Below are 17,608 nucleotides of genomic sequence, written 5' to 3' on the forward strand. Positions count from 1 at the left end.
TCACACACACTGTTGTCATTCTGTGGAGGGCTGTGTCAATGCTCACACACACTGTTGTCATTCTGTGGAGGGCTGTGTCAATGCTCACACACACTGTTGTCATTCTGTGGAGGGCTGTGTCAATGCTCACACACACTGTTGTCATTCTGTGGTGGGCTGTGTTAATGCTCACACACTGTTCTCATTCTGTGGTGGGCTGTGTCAATGCTCACACACTGTTGTCATTCTGTGGTGGGCTGTGTCAATGCTCACACACACTGTTGTCATTCTGTGGTGGGCTGTGTCAATGCTCACACACACTGTTGTCATTCTGTGGTGGGCTGTGTCAATGCTCACACACACTGTTCTCATTCTGTGGAGGGCTGTGTCAATGCTCACACACACTGTTGTCATTCTGTGGTGGGCTGTGTCAATGCTCACACACACTGTTCTCACAATGCTCACACACTGTTCTCATTCTGTGGTGGGCTGTGTCAATGCTCACACACTGTTCTCATTCTGTGGTGGGCTGTGTCAATGCTCACACACTGTTGTCATTCTGTGGTGGGCTGTGTCAATGCTCACACACTGTTGTCATTCTGTGGTGGGCTGTGTCAATGCTCACACACTGTTGTTATTCTGTGGTGGGCTGTGTCAATGCTCACACACTGTTGTCATTCTGTGGTGGGCTGTGTCAATGCTCACACACACTGTTGTCATTCTGTGGTGGGCTGTGTCAATGCTCACACACTGTTGTCATTCTGTGGTGGGCTGTGTCAATGCTCACACACACTGTTGTCATTCTGTGGTGGGCTGTGTCAATGCTCACACACACTGTTGTCATTCTGTGGTGGGCTGTGTCAATGCTCGCACACACTGTTGTCATTCTGTGGAGGGCTGTGTCAATGCTCACACACTGTTCTCATTCTGTGGTGGGCTGTGTCAATGCTCACACACACTGTTGTCATTCTGTGGTGGGCTGTGTCAATGCTCACACACTGTTGTCATTCTGTGGTGGGCTGTGTCAATGCTCACACACTGTTGTCATTCTGTGGTGGGCTGTGTCAATGCTCGCACACACTGTTGTCATTCTGTGGTGGGCTGTGTCAATGCTCACACACACTGTTGTCATTCTGTGGTGGGCTGTGTCAATGCTCACACACTGTTGTTATTCTGTGGTGGGCTGTGTCAATGCTCACACACTGTTCTTATTCTGTGGTGGGCTGTGTCAATGCTCACACACTGTTGTTATTCTGTGGTGGGCTGTGTCAATGCTCACACACACTGTTGTCATTCTGTGGTGGGCTGTGTCAATGCTCACACACTGTTGTCATTCTGTGGTGGGCTGTGTCAATGCTCACACACTGTTGTTATTCATTGTATCACTCGGTGGTGTCTGTCTGTCTCCACATACAGACTACACTACACAGGTTTACTCTTATGTTTTCGTCATGTAGCAGGCAGATGCAACTTGTATTGAGTAGCTCACAGTAACTGTATTGGCTGCAACTCTGTGTGTATAGTTATCATGGTCCCAAGCTCAGCTAAATTCTTCCTTCTCTTTTTCTCCCCAATGCTCCCCTCACTTATCCTCTCTAAATCCTCTTCTTCTTACCTCTCTCCCCTTCTATCGTATTCTCAACCTTCTCTCTTCCCCTCTCTTTCTCTCTCTCTCTCTTCCCACCCTTCATCCCTCCCTCTCTCCCCATTCCACTCTCCCCTTTTCTCCCCACAGCGGTCCTTCTCAGCGGGGGTGAAGCTGTATGACAATGCAAACTATGAGGAGGCCATCTCCCTGTTCGAGGAAGCCCTCCAGGAGTACTACAGGGCTGACGTGGAGTGTCGGGCCCTCTGCCAGGGGCCCCAGAGGTTCGAGGAGCAGGACCATGTCCTCTACCGCTACAGCCTCTACCAACTGGTCTCAGGTCAGTCACTATCTTGTCCTATGTTTTGTCATTCTAGTGTCTATAACACCTCCTTTGTGGTGTCTATGTAGAGTCTTGAAAACCTATGTAGGGTCTAGAACACATCCTATGTAGGGTGTATAACGCCTATGTAGTGTCTATAACACCTATGTAGTATATATGTAGGGTCTATAACACCTAGATGAAGTGTGTAACAGCAATGTAGTGTCTATGACACGTGTTGTGTCTATAACACCTATGCAGTATCTATGTAGGGTCTATAACACCTATATGTAGCGTCTATGTTGTGTCTTATATGTTATGCTATGTTATTCATATTGTCTCATGTTTTGTTTTATATACTTTACATATTGTTTTACTGAAATCAGAGTTTGCATTTGTTGGCTCTGAAAGAATTAAACTCTTATTGTACTAAGATGCTAGGTGACTCAGTTTGTTGACATGAATAGACATACATGAATATGTAGTATGTGGTGTATGGATGTGACCTGCTTGTTCTGTGTGCTGAGTGTGGCTCCACAGTGCCAGACCAGAACACCTTGGGTCAGAGGTGTCAAACTCATTTTGCCTCGCAGGCCGCATTTGGTCTTTACCGAGGTCCGGAGGACCCCACTTAAAATTGGTTATATTGCCTCTATTCATCACTTTTGGCATTGTTGATACCCCTGAATGTCTAGCTTTCATTTTTAAGTCAATAGTCTATACATGTAGATACATTAGAATTTCTACAGTTATTTTTTTCAATTTTAAATGACTTGAAACAGTCTACTTTAGTAGTTGATTTTTCTGATTTACAGCTAAGAGAAGGGGTGAAGCTGGACTAAAAACAGCTCTCTTCTTTCAGCGGGTGGTTAACATTGTTTACAAAGCCCCTGGTGCAAAATGTAACTCTCCCCCTCAGAGAAACACAGCCTTGAGTTAAAACAGCAACTTATCATGTTATGGAAGTGTCACTTTAATGTAGGATGAGAAACTGCTCCTGGTGAAGTGTTTTGATATTTCGTAGACCCTTTTTAAAATCTTATCATGACTTTTCTCCCAACACTAGAAATGATGTACTGATTTTGTTTTTGATGCCACACTTTTTGTGTTGAAGATTAGTCATAGATTGCAACATATTTGAATGAGATGAAGTTTGAGATGGCTGCCATGGTTGGGTCAACATTTGCTCAGATTAAGAAGAATTAGCTGAAACGTTCTTGCAAACAGAATCTTGATTGATTTGACAAGAATTACTCCCTTGCTTTGGAAATTGTTACATTTTTTTCATGTTATGAGGTCAAAACAACATGAATGTTCAAATAAATGGACTGCTATTTCATTTTGAAGGGAGTACCGGTAAACTCTAACAACAGTTATCCCTACGCCATATCTCGTGTGGTTGTGCCATTCATTTTCAAGGAGATCTACTTACCGTAAATTACCTCCTCGAGGATCCTTTTTTTCAGATAAATGATTTTTCTACCTGGACTGCTTTATGGCAGAGCTCATTCCAGTCAACGCTTCATCCGTACTAGGACGGTGGATATTGTTCGTCCTCCTGCTGCGAACTCTAGCATACTTGTAACTGTGCATGCATGACGCACATGGCTAATCGAATACCAAACTCTTCATTTAGCTGAAACATCGATCCACGTGCGAGACAGAACTCTTCTTTGAGACGATGCTGAAACATCGATCCACGTGCGAGCCAGAACTCTTCATTGAGACGATGCTGAAACCTCAATCCACGTGCGAGCCAGAACTCTTCATTGAGACTATGCTGAAACATCGATCCACGTGCGAGCCAGAACTCTTCATTGAGACTATGCTGAAACATCGATCCACGTGCAAGCCAGAACTCTTCATTGAGACTATGCTGAAACATCGATCCACGTGCGAGTCAGTGGCACATTTTCCATTGGTGCCAAAATGGAAGAAAGGTTATCTTGCAAATTCAGCAGGCTATGGTGTGAAATAGGGTTTTAAAGTGCTGTCTTTATTTTATTATTTATCATTGATGTGAAATAGGGTTTTAAAGTGTTGTCTTTATTTGATTATTTATCATTGATGTGAAATAGGGTTTTAAAGTGCTGTCTTTATTTTATTATTTATCATTGATGTGAAATAGGGTTTTAAAGTGCTGTCTTTATTTTATTATTTATCGTTGATGTGCTTATCAATGCACGAGCACCTTTTTTTCTCACTCTGATTAATATTTTTTTTGTCATTTTATTCTATCAAATGTGTTACTATTGTGTGAAGCTTAAAATGCAATCTGTGATATATTTTAACATTACCATTTTTTACACAGAAAACCCCATTTTACAAATAAAATATTTTGTCAGTTGTCTCCCTCGACGTGGATGATGACACAATCTTTGCAAGAGGGAAGGAATCTGATTTCATTGGTCCTCAACTCGCAGCTTACATTTACATTTAAGTCATTTAGCAGACGCTCTTATCCAGAGCGACTTACAGCTTAGTCATTTAATTCAGAATAAGTGGAGTTAGTCATGAGTTAGCCTGCCCGCTGTTATCCCAAGTTGAACTCAGAGTTGACTAAACTCCTTTAAACCTGCTTCGTAGGATTCCCCTCTGCTCTGAACCAGTTCCTATCGACACATTTACTGACTTTACAATTTACATATATTTAAAAACATTAACATGTAGTGTGCATCTATCAGTTGCACATACATGTCAGTACATACACACAACAAGTAGGTCACATGTCAGTACATACACACAACAAGTAGGTCACATGGGGGAGAGGTGTTGTGCGTTGTAAGTTGACTATGCAAACAAATTGGAATTTAACACATTCATGTTTCTTAGAAAAACAAGAAGTGGTGCAGTCAGTCTTTCCTCAACTCTTAGCCAAGAGAGACTGGCATGCATAGTATTAATATTAGCCTTATAATTACAATAAAGAGCAAGACATGCCCCTCTGTTCTGGGCCAGCTGCAGCTTAACTAAGTCTTTCTTGGCAGGACTTGACCATATGACTGGACAATAATCAAGATAAGATAAAACTAGAGCCTGCAGGACTTGACCATATGACTGGATAATAATCAAGATAAGATCAAACTAGAGCCTGAAGGACTTGACCATATGACTGGACAATAATCAAGATAAGATAAAACTAGAGCCTGCAGGACTTGACCATATGACTGGACAATAATCAAGATAAGATCAAACTAGAGGCTGCAGGACTTGACCATATGAGAGGACAATAATCAAGATAAGATAAAACTAGAGCCTGCAGGACTTGACCATATGACTGGACAATAATCAAGATAAGATCAAACTAGAGCCTGAAGGACTTGACCATATGACTGGACAATAATCAAGATAAGATAAAACTAGAGCCTGCAGGACTTGACCATATGATAATCTGAAACTTGATAAGATCAAGATAAGATAAAACTAGAGCCTGCAGGACTTGACCATATGACTGGACAATAATCAAGATAAGATCAAGATAAGATGGACAAAACAAGATAAGAGCCTGCAGGACTTGACCATATGACTGGACAATAATCAAGATAAGATAAAACTAGAGCCTGCAGGACTTGACCATATGACTGGACAATAATCAAGATAAGATAAAACTAGACTGGACAATAATCTAAGATAAAACAGGACTTGACCATATGACTGGACAATAATCAAGATAAGATAAAACTAGAGCCTGCAGGACTTGACCATATGACTGGACAATAATCAAGATAAGATAAAACTAGAACCTGCAGGACTTGACCATATGACTGGACAATAATCAAGATAAGATAAAACTAGAGCCTGCAGGACTTGACCATATGACTGGACAATAATCAAGATAAGATAAAACTAGAACCTGCAGGACTTGCTTTCTGTGGTGTCAGAAAAGCAGAGCATCTCTTTGTTACGGCCAGACCTCTCCCCCATCTTTACAACTATTGAATCTATATGTTTTGACCATGACAATTTACAAACTAAGGTAACACCAAGATTCAGCTGAGGTCTAGAACTTGCTGAATGATTTGTACCATGATCTTAGTTTTAGAGATGTTTAGGACCAGTTTATTACTGGCTACCCATTCCAAAAATTACTGCATTAGCTGTGGTTGCTCATGGACACACAGGCTTTGTTTAATGCCAGTGGCACATCATTGGTAAAAAAATAAGAGAAGAGGGCCTAGAGAGCTGCCCTGTGGTACAGCACACTTTACATGTTTGACATTTGAGAAGCTTCCATTAAAGAAAACCCTTTGAGTTCTATTTGATAGATAGCTCTGAATCCACGATATGGCAGAGGTTGAAAAGCAATAACACAGGTTTTCTCAGTTACCAGTTATGGTCAATAATATCAAAGGCTGCACTGAAATATAACAGTACAGCTCCCACAATCTTCTTCTTAATTTATTTCAACCAATCATTAGTCATTTGTGTCAGTGTTGAGTGCCCTTCTCTATAAGCATGCTGAATGTCTGTTGCAAATAGGTTGACAGAGAAATAGCATTATATGTGGTCAAATACAATTTTTTTCCAACAGTTTGCTAAGCTGATAGGCAGCAAGCTGATAGGTCTGCTGTTTAGAACCAGTAAAGGCCACTTTACTACTCTTGTGTAGCAGAATTACTTTTGCTTCCCTCCAGGCCTGAGGACAAAGACTTTCCTCTAGGCTTAGATTAAAGGTATGACAGATAGGAGTGGCTATAGAGTCAGCTTCCATCCTCAGTAGCTTTCCATCTACGTTGTCAATGCCAGGAGGTTTGTCATTATTGATCGATCACAATAATTTTTCCTCCTCTCCCACAATAACTTTACAAAATTCAAACTAATAATGCTTTTCTTTCATTATTCATTTTTTTATGCATGAGTACGATGGCTCACTGTTCGTTGTTGGCAATTTGTGCATAAATGTACCCACCTTGTGTAATGCCCTGACCTTAGAGAGCCTGTTTATTTCTCTATTTGGTTAGGTCAGGGTGTTATTTGGGTGGGCATTCTAGTTTTCTATTTCTTTGTTGGCCGGGTATGGTTCCCAAGCTATCGTTATCTCTGATTGGGAATCATACTTGGGCAGCCTGTTTTCCACCTGAGTTTGTGGGATCTTGTTTTTGCACAGTTACTAGGTTAGCCTGCAGAACGTTACGTTTGTGTATTCTTTTGTTGGTGTTCATCTAAAAAAATAAAAATACTTTCCACACTGAGCTTTGGTCTCATTCCGACGACGGACGTAACACTTTGCCAATAAAGTAATTATTAAAATAATTGCCAACATCAAATGTTTTTGATGAATAAACCATCTGATTCAATGAAAGGAGTTAATCTGCTCATAAATTAATTTACAGTACTTAAAAAAAAAAAAATCCATCATTCTTTATATCATTGATCTTGGCTTTATAATACAATACTATCATCATAATCACCACTACTATCACTATCATCACTACCACGACTACTGTCACTATCACCCTCACTATCACCACTACCATCACTATCACCATCCCTATCACTATCACCACTACTATCACTATAACCCTCACTACCATTACTATCACCACTACCGTGACTACTATCACAAGCACTATCACCACTACCAGTACTATCACCCTCACTATCACCACTATAACCACCACTATCACCACTACCACCACTACTATCACTATCGCCACTACCACCACTACTATCACTATCGCCACTACCACCACTACTATCACTATCGCCACTGCTATCACCCTCACTATCACCACTCTACCATCATTATCACCACTACCACCACTACTATCACTATTGCCACTACTATCACTATCAGCCTCACTATCACCACCACCACTACCATCACTATCATCGCCACTATCCAATTGGCTCCTGTCCTCTCCACTGAGTGAACTCCTGCCTCCAGCCCCTCCAGCCTGACATCAGTGAACAATACAGTAACGTTACACCACAGCATCATGAAATCAAAAATACTGCCTCCTAAAGAATTGAAATATGATTAATTGATAACATCAGGCTTTTTTCTCCAATGTGTGAGGGCAACAAATACAAACATGGGCTGGACATCAAATTAATCAATACACAGACTATCAGCGAGGGAAGAGACTATCAGTCTCTTCCCTCGCTGATAGTCTGTGTATTGATTAATTGATAACATCAGGCTTTTTTCTCCAATGTGTGAGGGCAACAAATACAAACATGGGCTGGACATCAAATTAATCAATACACAGACTATCAGCGAGGGAAGAGACTATCAGTCTCTTCCCTCGCTGATAGTCTGTGTATTGATTAATTGATAACATCAGGCTTTTTTCTCCAATGTGTGAGGGCAACAAATACAAACATGGGCTGGACATCAAATTAATCAATACACAGACTATCAGCGAGGGAAGAGACTATCAGTCTCTTCCCTCGCTGATAGTCTCTTCCCTAGCTGATAGTCTCTTCCCTCGCTATCAGCGATTCCCTCGCTGCTAGTCTCTTCATCGAGGGAAGAGACTATCCACGAGGGAAGAGAATATCCGTGAGGGAAGAGACTCAGCGAGGGAATCCGCAAGGGAAGAGACTATCAGCGAGGGAAGAGACTATCAGCGAGGGAAGAGAATATCCGCGAGGGAAGAGAATATCCGCGAGGGAAGAGAATATCCGCGAGGGAAGAGAATATCCGCGAGGGATGAGACTATCAGCGAGGGAAGAGACTATCAGTGAGGGAATCAGCGAGGGAAGAGACTATCAGCGAGGGAAGAGACTATCGGCGAGGGAAGAGACTATCGGCGAGGGAAGAGTTTATTGTTGTGTTTCTCTCTCAAATTTTAGAGCTATAGGAGTATCAGGTTGTCTGGACCTCCCTGACCTCTGACTTCACAGAGCTTGACTCACAGGAGCATGTCATTGGTAACCTGAATCCCACCTCTGTCATCTTTCTTTTCTGTTTGTCACAGAGAACGGATAATGATATTTTATACGCACACTGAGTTTACAAAACATGATGAACACCTGCTCTTTCCATGACATAGACTGACCAGGTGAATCCAGGTGAAATCTATGATCCCTTATTTATGTCACTTGTCAAGTCCACTTCAATCAGTGTAGATGAAGGGGAGACAGGTTAAAGAAGGATTTTGAAGCCTTGAGAAAATTGAGACATTTGTGTATGTGTGCCATTGAGGGTGAATGGACAAGACAAAAGATTTAAGTGGGTTTGAACAGGGTATGGTAGCAGGTGTCAGGTTCACCGGCTTGAGCTGGTCAAGAATGGTCCACCAGCCAACTTGACACAACTGTGAGACGCATTGGAGTCAACATGGGCCAGCATCCCTGTGGAACACTTTCAACACCTTGTAGAGTCAATGACCTTGACGAATTTAGGCTGTTCTGAGGGCAAAAATCTTGTAACTCAACATTAGTACGGTGTTCCTAATGTTTTGTACACTCAGTATACATACGCACATGCACACAGACACACACACACCTCCGGTGAGATCATTTCGATGTCATCTCAGTGTCTGTTTTTTTTGTGTGTGTGACCACAGGGAACATATTTAATTTCATAAACCTCAGTTTCCCCTCTACCACGCTGCAGCAACTCTTGGAGGATAGTGGAAATTGAAAATAGTGGTTCTTTATTGTTAATAATAACAGCAATTAGTTCCTCTGTCTACCACAGGGGGTAGCATTAGGCTAACTGTAGTACACCTCCGTGACCAGGCTAACTGTAATACATCTCAGCGTCTCAGTGACCAGGCTAACTGTAATACACCTCAGTGACCAGGCTAACTGTAATATACCTCAGTGACCAGGCTAACTGTAATATACCTCAGCGTCTCAGTGACCAGGCTAACTGTAATATACCTCAGTGACCAGGCTAACTGTAATATACCTCAGCGTCTCAGTGACCAGGCTAAATGTAGTACACCTCAGTGACCAGGCTAAATGTAGTACACCTCAGTGACCAGGCTAACTGTAATATACCTCAGTGACCAGGCTAACTGTAATATACCTCAGTGACCAGGATAAATGTAGTACACCTCAGTGACCAGGCTAACTGTAATATACCTCAGCGTCTCAGTGACCAGTTAGTTCTCATTTACAACTGCGACCTGGCCAAGATAAAGCAAAGCAGTGCGACACAAACAACAGAGTTACACACAGTCTATATACAGTGTGTGCAAATGTAGTAAGATTAGGGAGGTAAGGCAATAAATTGGCCATAGGGGCAAAATAATTACAATTTTGCGATTAAACACTGGAGTGATAGATGTGCAGAAGATGAATGTGCAAGTAGAGATACTGGGGTGCAAGGGAGCAAAAAATATATAACAATATGGGGATGAGGTTGTTGGGTGGGCTGTTTACAGATGGGCTGTGTACAGGTGTAATGATCGGTAAGCTGTTCTGACAGCTGATGCTTAAAGTTAGTGAGTGAGCTATAAGACTTTGCAATTCGTTCCAGGTTTTGGTAGCAGAGAACTGGAAGGAAAGGCAACCAAAGTAGGAGTTGGCTGATGGAGTTGGCTGGTGATAACAATCAAGAATGTATAATAACCAGTGGAATGAAAAACACAGTATGAAATACCAACGTTAGGGTAGCCAAATATTGTTAGTGGTTCATCGTCATTATTATACAACTCAATGCTTTTTCTGTGCTTTACATGAGTAATGAATTAATTGACCTGTATCCTCTCCACCCTCCTGTGTGTTTCAGACCACTTCACCCAGGTGCTGCACTGTGAACACGAGTGTGTTAGAGACCTGTCCACTCGGCCCGGTCGTCTGTCTCCCATGGAGAACTACCTGCCTCTGCACTACGACTACCTGCAGTTTGCCTACTACCAGCGTGAGTAATATTACCTTACACTGCCTCTACACTATGACTACCTGCAGTTCACCTACTACCTGAGTGAGTAACATTACCTTACACTGCCTCTACACTATGACTACCTGCAGTTCACCTACTTCCTGAGTGAGTAACATTACCTTACACTGCCTCTACACTATGACTACCTGCAGTTCACCTACTACCTGAGTGAGTAACATTACCTTACACTGCCTCTACACTATGACTACCTGCAGTTCACCTACTTCCTGAGTGAGTAACATTACCTTACACTGCCTCTACACTATGACTACCTGCAGTTCACCTACTACCTGAGTGAGTAACATTACCTTACACTGCCTCTACACTATGACTACCTGCAGTTCACCTACTTCCTGAGTGAGTAACATTACCTTACACTGCCTCTACACTATGACTATCTGCAGTTCACCTACTTCCTGAGTGAGTAACATTACCTTACACTGCCTCTACACTATGACTACCTGCAGTTCACCTACTTCCTGAGTGAGTAACATTACCTTACACTGCCTCTACACTATGACTACCTACAGTTCACCTACTTCCTGAGTGAGTAACATTACCTTACTGCACCTTACTGAACCTTACTCTGCCCTACTGCACCTTACTGAACCTTACTCTACCTTACTGAACCTTACTCTGCCCTACTGCACCCTACTGAACCTTACTCTGCTCGACAGCACCCTACTGAACCTTACCCTTCCCTACTGCACCTTACTGAACCTTCCTCTACCTTACTGAACCTTACTCTGCCCTACTGCACCTTACTGAACCTTCCTCTACCTTACTGAACCTTACTCTGCCCTACTGCACCTTACTGAACCTTACTCTGCCCTATTGCACCTTACTGAACCTTACTCTGCCCTACTGCACCTTACTGAACCTTACTCTGCCCTACTGCACCTGCCCTACTGGTGGTCCTTCTGTAGCTCAGTTGGTAGAGCATGGCGCTTGTAACGCCAGAGTAGTGGGTTCGATTCCCGGGACCACCCATACGTAGAATGTATGCACACATGACTGTAAGTCGCTTTGGATAAAAGCGTCTGCTAAATGGCATATATTTTTGATTTTATATACTGAACCTTATTCTGCCCTACTGCACCTTACTGAACCTTACTCTGCCCTACTGCACCTTACTGAACCTTACTCTGCCCTATTGCACCTTACTGAACCTTACTCTGCCCTATTGCACCTTACTGAACCTTACTCTGCCCTACTGCACCTTACTGAACCTTACTGAACCTTACTCTGCCCTACTGCACCTTACTGAACCTTACTGAACCTTACTCTGCCCTACTGCACCTTACTGAACCTTACTCTGCCCTACTGCACCTTACTGAACCTTACTCTGCCCTACTGCACCTTACTGAACCTTACTCTGCCCTACTGCAACTCTCGACTATGGTTGCGTCCGAAATGGCCCCCTATTCCCTATATAGTGCACTACTTTTGACCAGGGCCTTTGGACCCTGGTCTAAAATAATGCACTAAATAGGGAATATGGTGGCATTTGGGATATAGGTTATTATGATTACCTGAAGTTCACCTACTACCAGCATGAGTATTACCTTACTTCACCCTACTTTACCCTGCTTGACCTTGCTTGCAGACAGGGTGTGTTGTTCAGACTACAGGGGTGGCCAGCCCTCATCCTGGAGGGTTGTCGTGTGTACATGCTTTTGTTGATTGACTAACACACCCACACCCATCTTAAATGAGATAAGTATTCACCTGATGACTCACACAGAGAGCTGGGAAATGCTCTGTGGAGAAAGAATAGGAACTGTATTCATAAAGCTTCTCAGAGTTAGAGTGCTGATCTAGGATCAGCTTTGCCTTTTAGATTGGGATGAATGGACAGAACTCCTAATCTGTGATGTTTTGTGAGTACAGGCCTACACAATCCACACCCAACAGACCAGGACCACACCTCAGTAGGAAACCACACAAACTCATTCAGCAACATCTGGTGTCCGTATCTAAAAATATATGCACGCATGACTATAATTCTCTCTGTATAAAAACCTCTGCTAAAGGGCATGTATTATAATAGGCCGGCAGCCTTTGTCTTCATCCTAAATGGCACCCTATTCACTGCATAGTGCACTACTTTTGACCAGAGTCCATAGGGAAATAGGGTGCCTAAATACGGAATAGGGGGCCATTTGGGACTGTCTGTGTAGTCTGGGCTGATTGGGGATCAGACGTTGGAGGGAGAGAGAGACGGGTTGGCAGGACAGTACAGCAGCGGAGAGAAGGAGGGAAAAGACGATGTGATGAATACTTATGAGCTCATCAGATCATGTCTAATGCCCCTGCACCACATGTCTAATAAAACAAGTGGATCGTGGGATTCTAGGAAAAACAGAGCTCAATGAATCATTCCCAACAGCGGCACTTACTGTGTCGTCTTCCGTATATAGTGCACTATTCCCTATATAAAGGACAGGGTACCATTTGGGACACATCTGTGTGAATACTGTGTGAATACTGTGTGAATACTGTGTGAATACTGTGTGAATACTGTGTGAATACTGTGTGAATACTGTGTGAATACTGTGTGAATACCGTGTGAATACCGTGTGAAGCTCTGCAAGGCTCTACAGTTGATGTTACTTGGAGACTGTGGGAGATGCCGTTAACCATATAATGAGTTATTTAATAGGATCTCTATGCTATTGACAGTGAGGAGTGTCAACGCTGAGTCTATAGCAGGCTGGACTTTCCAGGCAAAGGAGAGATTTTCAGTCCGGTTTAAATGCAAAGGCCTTGTCACCCTTTGAGATCGTATGGGGTCTCTTGGTCTCTTTTACAAGGCCCCTATGTCTAACTTTTACATGGGGGAGAGAGGTAAAGAGAGAGAGACAGATTGAGAAAAAAGAGCAAGAGAAATTGTCTTAAATGTTCCAAAAGGTTTGTCTATTGTTGCACTGTTTCATGTCATGCCAATAAACATTTTTAAATTGTTAAAATGGAAATTGAGAGAAATAGAGAGAGAATGTGCAGTCATCCATCAACGTCTCTAATTGCTTGTTAAAAAGACAAGTCTCCTCACTCAGCAGCCTCTCATTGCTCTGCGGGAAGCCATTTCCTCAGTAATCCGTGCGGTGACATTGTCGTTTTTATGGCCTGAAAGCCCCTCGCTGTTTAAGACCTGGGAACCAGGGGAACCTGAAGAGACGTGCTGACCACAGAAACACTCGCTGCCTTTGTCCCTCCAAGAAGTGGTTTCAGAACCAAGCTGCTTTACAAGCTGGTAAAGCACGTGTACAGTGTTACTAGCAAGTCACTACTCGCTTTAAGATCTTTAGATACAGCAGATATACTGCACATCCTCGTCACACCTCGTCAGTCCCACCAGCCATCCTCCCCAGTCCCAGTTCTCTCCTAGCCTGGAGCAGCAGTGTGGGTGTGTGGGAGTGCGTGTCTGTGTTTCCACTATCTCACCCAGCCTCTGACTGCTTGTCACTGCTCTAGCGTCTTTCTCCAGTGTGCTCATGGTTCTGGAATGTTCAGCTGCTAGACTTCCAGAAGCTCCAGACACACATCTCATCCATGGCCTAGGGGGCTTTGTTACATGTGGCTTTGTCTGTGCTGACCTGTATGAGTGGGACCTCTCTTCCTCAACAGTGCAGAATACGTGTAAAGTAGCAAAACTATCAATATACATTAGTGCACTCTATAGGGAACAGAATGCCATTGGGGACACTGCCTTACAGAGTAGTTCAGGGAGGGAGTCTGAGGTGTGGTGACTGGTCCTATATATATATGGTCCTCACACCTAATTCTGTTGATCATTTTTCTCTCGCTCTCTTTTTCTCTCACTCCTTACCCACTTCTTTCAATTTCAGTATTCAATTCAATTTTCAATGTTCAGCTTTATTGGCACAGTAGGAACCAGCCAGTGTCGCCAAAGCAACAGAACACAGTAATATCGATATCTACCTGATAATGTGCACTTTCTCTCACTGTCTCTCCAGTCAATTTCAATATTCAATACCGTTTTCAATTCAAACGAGCTTTATCGACACAAGACCCTCACAACGTTGCCAAACAATACAACAGAACAAAACACTACTGTCCATTTCATAATGTCTTCTTTCTCTCTCTCTCTCCAGTTAACAAGGTGGAGGAGGCCTTGGCATGTGCCCAGTCCTACCTGCTGTTCCACGAGGGGGACGAGTTTATGACAGAGAACGTGGAGTACTATAGAGAGGCTATAGGTCACGACCTCAAACCCCGGGAGGTAAGACCTTGGCTCCGTCCAAAATGGCACCCTATTCCCTATATAGTGCACTACTATTAATCAGGACCCATATGACCTTATGTAACTTGCATAATTTGTGTTTACTGGGAATGTAAATGTGGCAGTAATTCAGGATCAGACATTTAGGACCGTATGCATTCTACATGGAACACTGCTGTCTACATAGGGAACAAGGTTCCATTTAGGACCGTATGCATTCTACATGGAACACTGCTGTCTACATAGGGAACAAGGTTCCATTTAGGACCGTATGCATTCTACATGGAACACTGCTGTCTACATAGGGAACAAGGTTCCATTTAGAACAGTATACATTCTACATGGAACACTGCTGTCTACATAGGGAACAAGGTTCAATTTAGGACCGTATGCATTCTACATGGAACACTGCTGTCTACATAGGGAACAAGGTTCCATTTAGGACCGTATGCATTCTACATGGAACACTGCTGTCTACATAGGGAACAAGGTTCCATTTAGAACAGTATGCATTCTACATGGAACACTGCTGTCTACATAGGGAACAAGGTTCCATTTAGGACTGTATGCATTCTACATGGAACACTGCTGTCTACATAGGGAACAAGGTTCCATTTAGGACCGTATGCATTCTACATGGAACACTGCTGTCTACATAGGGAACAAGGTTCCATTTAGAACAGTATGCATTCTACGTGGAACACTGCTGTCTACATAGGGAACAAGGTTCCATTTAGGACTGTATGCATTCTACATGGAACACTGCTGTCTACATAGGGAACAAGGTTCCATTTAGGACCGTATGCATTCTACGTGGAACACTGCTGTCTACATAGGGAACAAGGTTCCATTTAGAACAGTATGCATTCTACGTGTGTGTGTGTGTGTGTGTGTGTGTGTGTGTGTGTGTGTGTGTGTGTGTGTGTGTGTGTGTGTGTGTGTGTGTGTGTGTGTGTGTGTGTGTGTGTGTGTGTGTGTGTGTGTGTGTGTGTGTGTGTGTGTGTGTGTGTGTGTGTGTGTGTGTGTGTGTGTGTGTGTGTGGTGTGTGTGTGCCGACATACTGTGCGGCTAATGACTGGTCACTACTAGTTTCGTTTGTATTCCTCACCTTCATTCCATATCAAATTCAATTTAAGGGGCTTTATTGGCATGGAAAACACATGTTTACATTGCCAGAGCAAGTGAAATAGATGATAAACAAAAGTAAAATTAACAATAACATTTTTTATATTAAACATTACACTCACAAGTTCCAGAACAATAAAGACATTTAAAATGTCATATTATGTCTATATACAGTTAAAGTACAAAAGGGAAAATATATCAACATAAATATGGGTTGTATTTACAATGGTGTTTGTTCTTCACTGGTTTCCCTTTTCTTGTGGCAATAGGTCATACATCTTGCTGCTGTGATGGCACACTGTGGTATTTCACCCAGTAGATATGGAAGTTTATCAAAATTGGGGTTGTTTTCTCATTCTTTGGGTCTGTGTATTCAGAGGGAAATATGTCTCTCTAATATGGTCATACATTGGGCAGGAGGTTAGGAAGTGCAGCTCAGTATTCACCTCATTTTGTGGGCAGTGAGCACACAGCCTGTCTTCTCTTGAGAGCCATGTCTGCCTACGGCTGCCTTTCTCAATATCAAGGCTATGCTCACTGAGTCTGTACATAGTCAAAGCTTTCCTTAAGTTTGGGTCAGTCACCGTGGTCAGGTATTCTGCCACTGGGTACTCTCTGTTTAAGGCCAAATAGCATTCTAGTTTGCTCTGTTTTTTTGTGTTAATTCTTTCCAATGTGTCAAGTAATGATCTTTTTGTTTTCTCATGATTTGGTTGGGTCTTATTGTGTTGCTCTATGGGGTGCGTTTGTGTTTGTAAACAGAGCCCCAGGACCAGCTTGCTTAGGGGACTCTTCTCCAGGTTCATCTCTCTGTAGGTGATGGCTTTGTTATGGAAGGTTTGGGAATTGCTTCCTTTTAGGGTGGTTGTAGAATTTAACGGCTCTTTTCTGGATTTTGATAATTACTGGGTATCCGCCTAATTCTGCTCTGCATGCATTATTTGGTGTTCTACGTTGTACACAGAGGATATTTTTGCAGAATTCTGCATGCAGAGTCTCAATTTGGTGTTTGTCCCATTTTGTGAATTCTTGGTTGGTGAGCGGACCCCAGACCTCACAACCATAACAGACCCCAGACCTCACAACCATAACAGACCCCAGACCTCACAACCATAACGGACCCCAGACCTCACAACCATAACAGACCCCAGACCTCACAACCATAACAGACCCCAGACCTCACAACCATAACAGACCCCAGACGGACCCCAGACAACCATAACGGACCCCAGACCTCACAACCATAACGGACCCCAGACCTCACAACCATAACGGACCCCAGACCTCACAACCATAACGGACCCCAGACCTCACAACCATAACGGACCCCAGACCTCACAACCATAACAGACCCCAGACCTCACAACCATAACAGACCCCAGACCTCACAACCATAACGGACCCCAGACCTCACAACCATAACGGATCTCACAGCCATAACGGATCTCACAACCATAACGGATCTCACAACCATAACGGACCCCAGACCTCACAACCATAACGGACCCCAGACCT

The 17,608-nt window shown here is 43.1% G+C and overlaps 1 protein-coding gene across 2 annotated transcripts in view; it reads left to right on the forward strand.

Moving 5' to 3' along the window:
- Positions 1-17,608, forward strand: part of LOC123997218 (prolyl 3-hydroxylase 2-like) — a 108,362-nt gene that overhangs the window by 67,340 nt on the left and 23,414 nt on the right. For both annotated transcript variants that reach the window (XM_046301383.1, XM_046301389.1), the window contains exons 3-5: positions 1,715-1,904; positions 10,573-10,704; positions 14,841-14,968. In XM_046301383.1, coding sequence (XP_046157339.1) covers positions 1,715-1,904; positions 10,573-10,704; positions 14,841-14,968 — 450 coding nt within the window. The remainder of the gene's footprint in view (positions 1-1,714; positions 1,905-10,572; positions 10,705-14,840; positions 14,969-17,608) is intronic.

Source organism: Oncorhynchus gorbuscha, linkage group LG02, assembly GCF_021184085.1.
Source record: "Oncorhynchus gorbuscha isolate QuinsamMale2020 ecotype Even-year linkage group LG02, OgorEven_v1.0, whole genome shotgun sequence".
Lineage (NCBI taxonomy): Eukaryota > Metazoa > Chordata > Actinopteri > Salmoniformes > Salmonidae > Oncorhynchus > Oncorhynchus gorbuscha.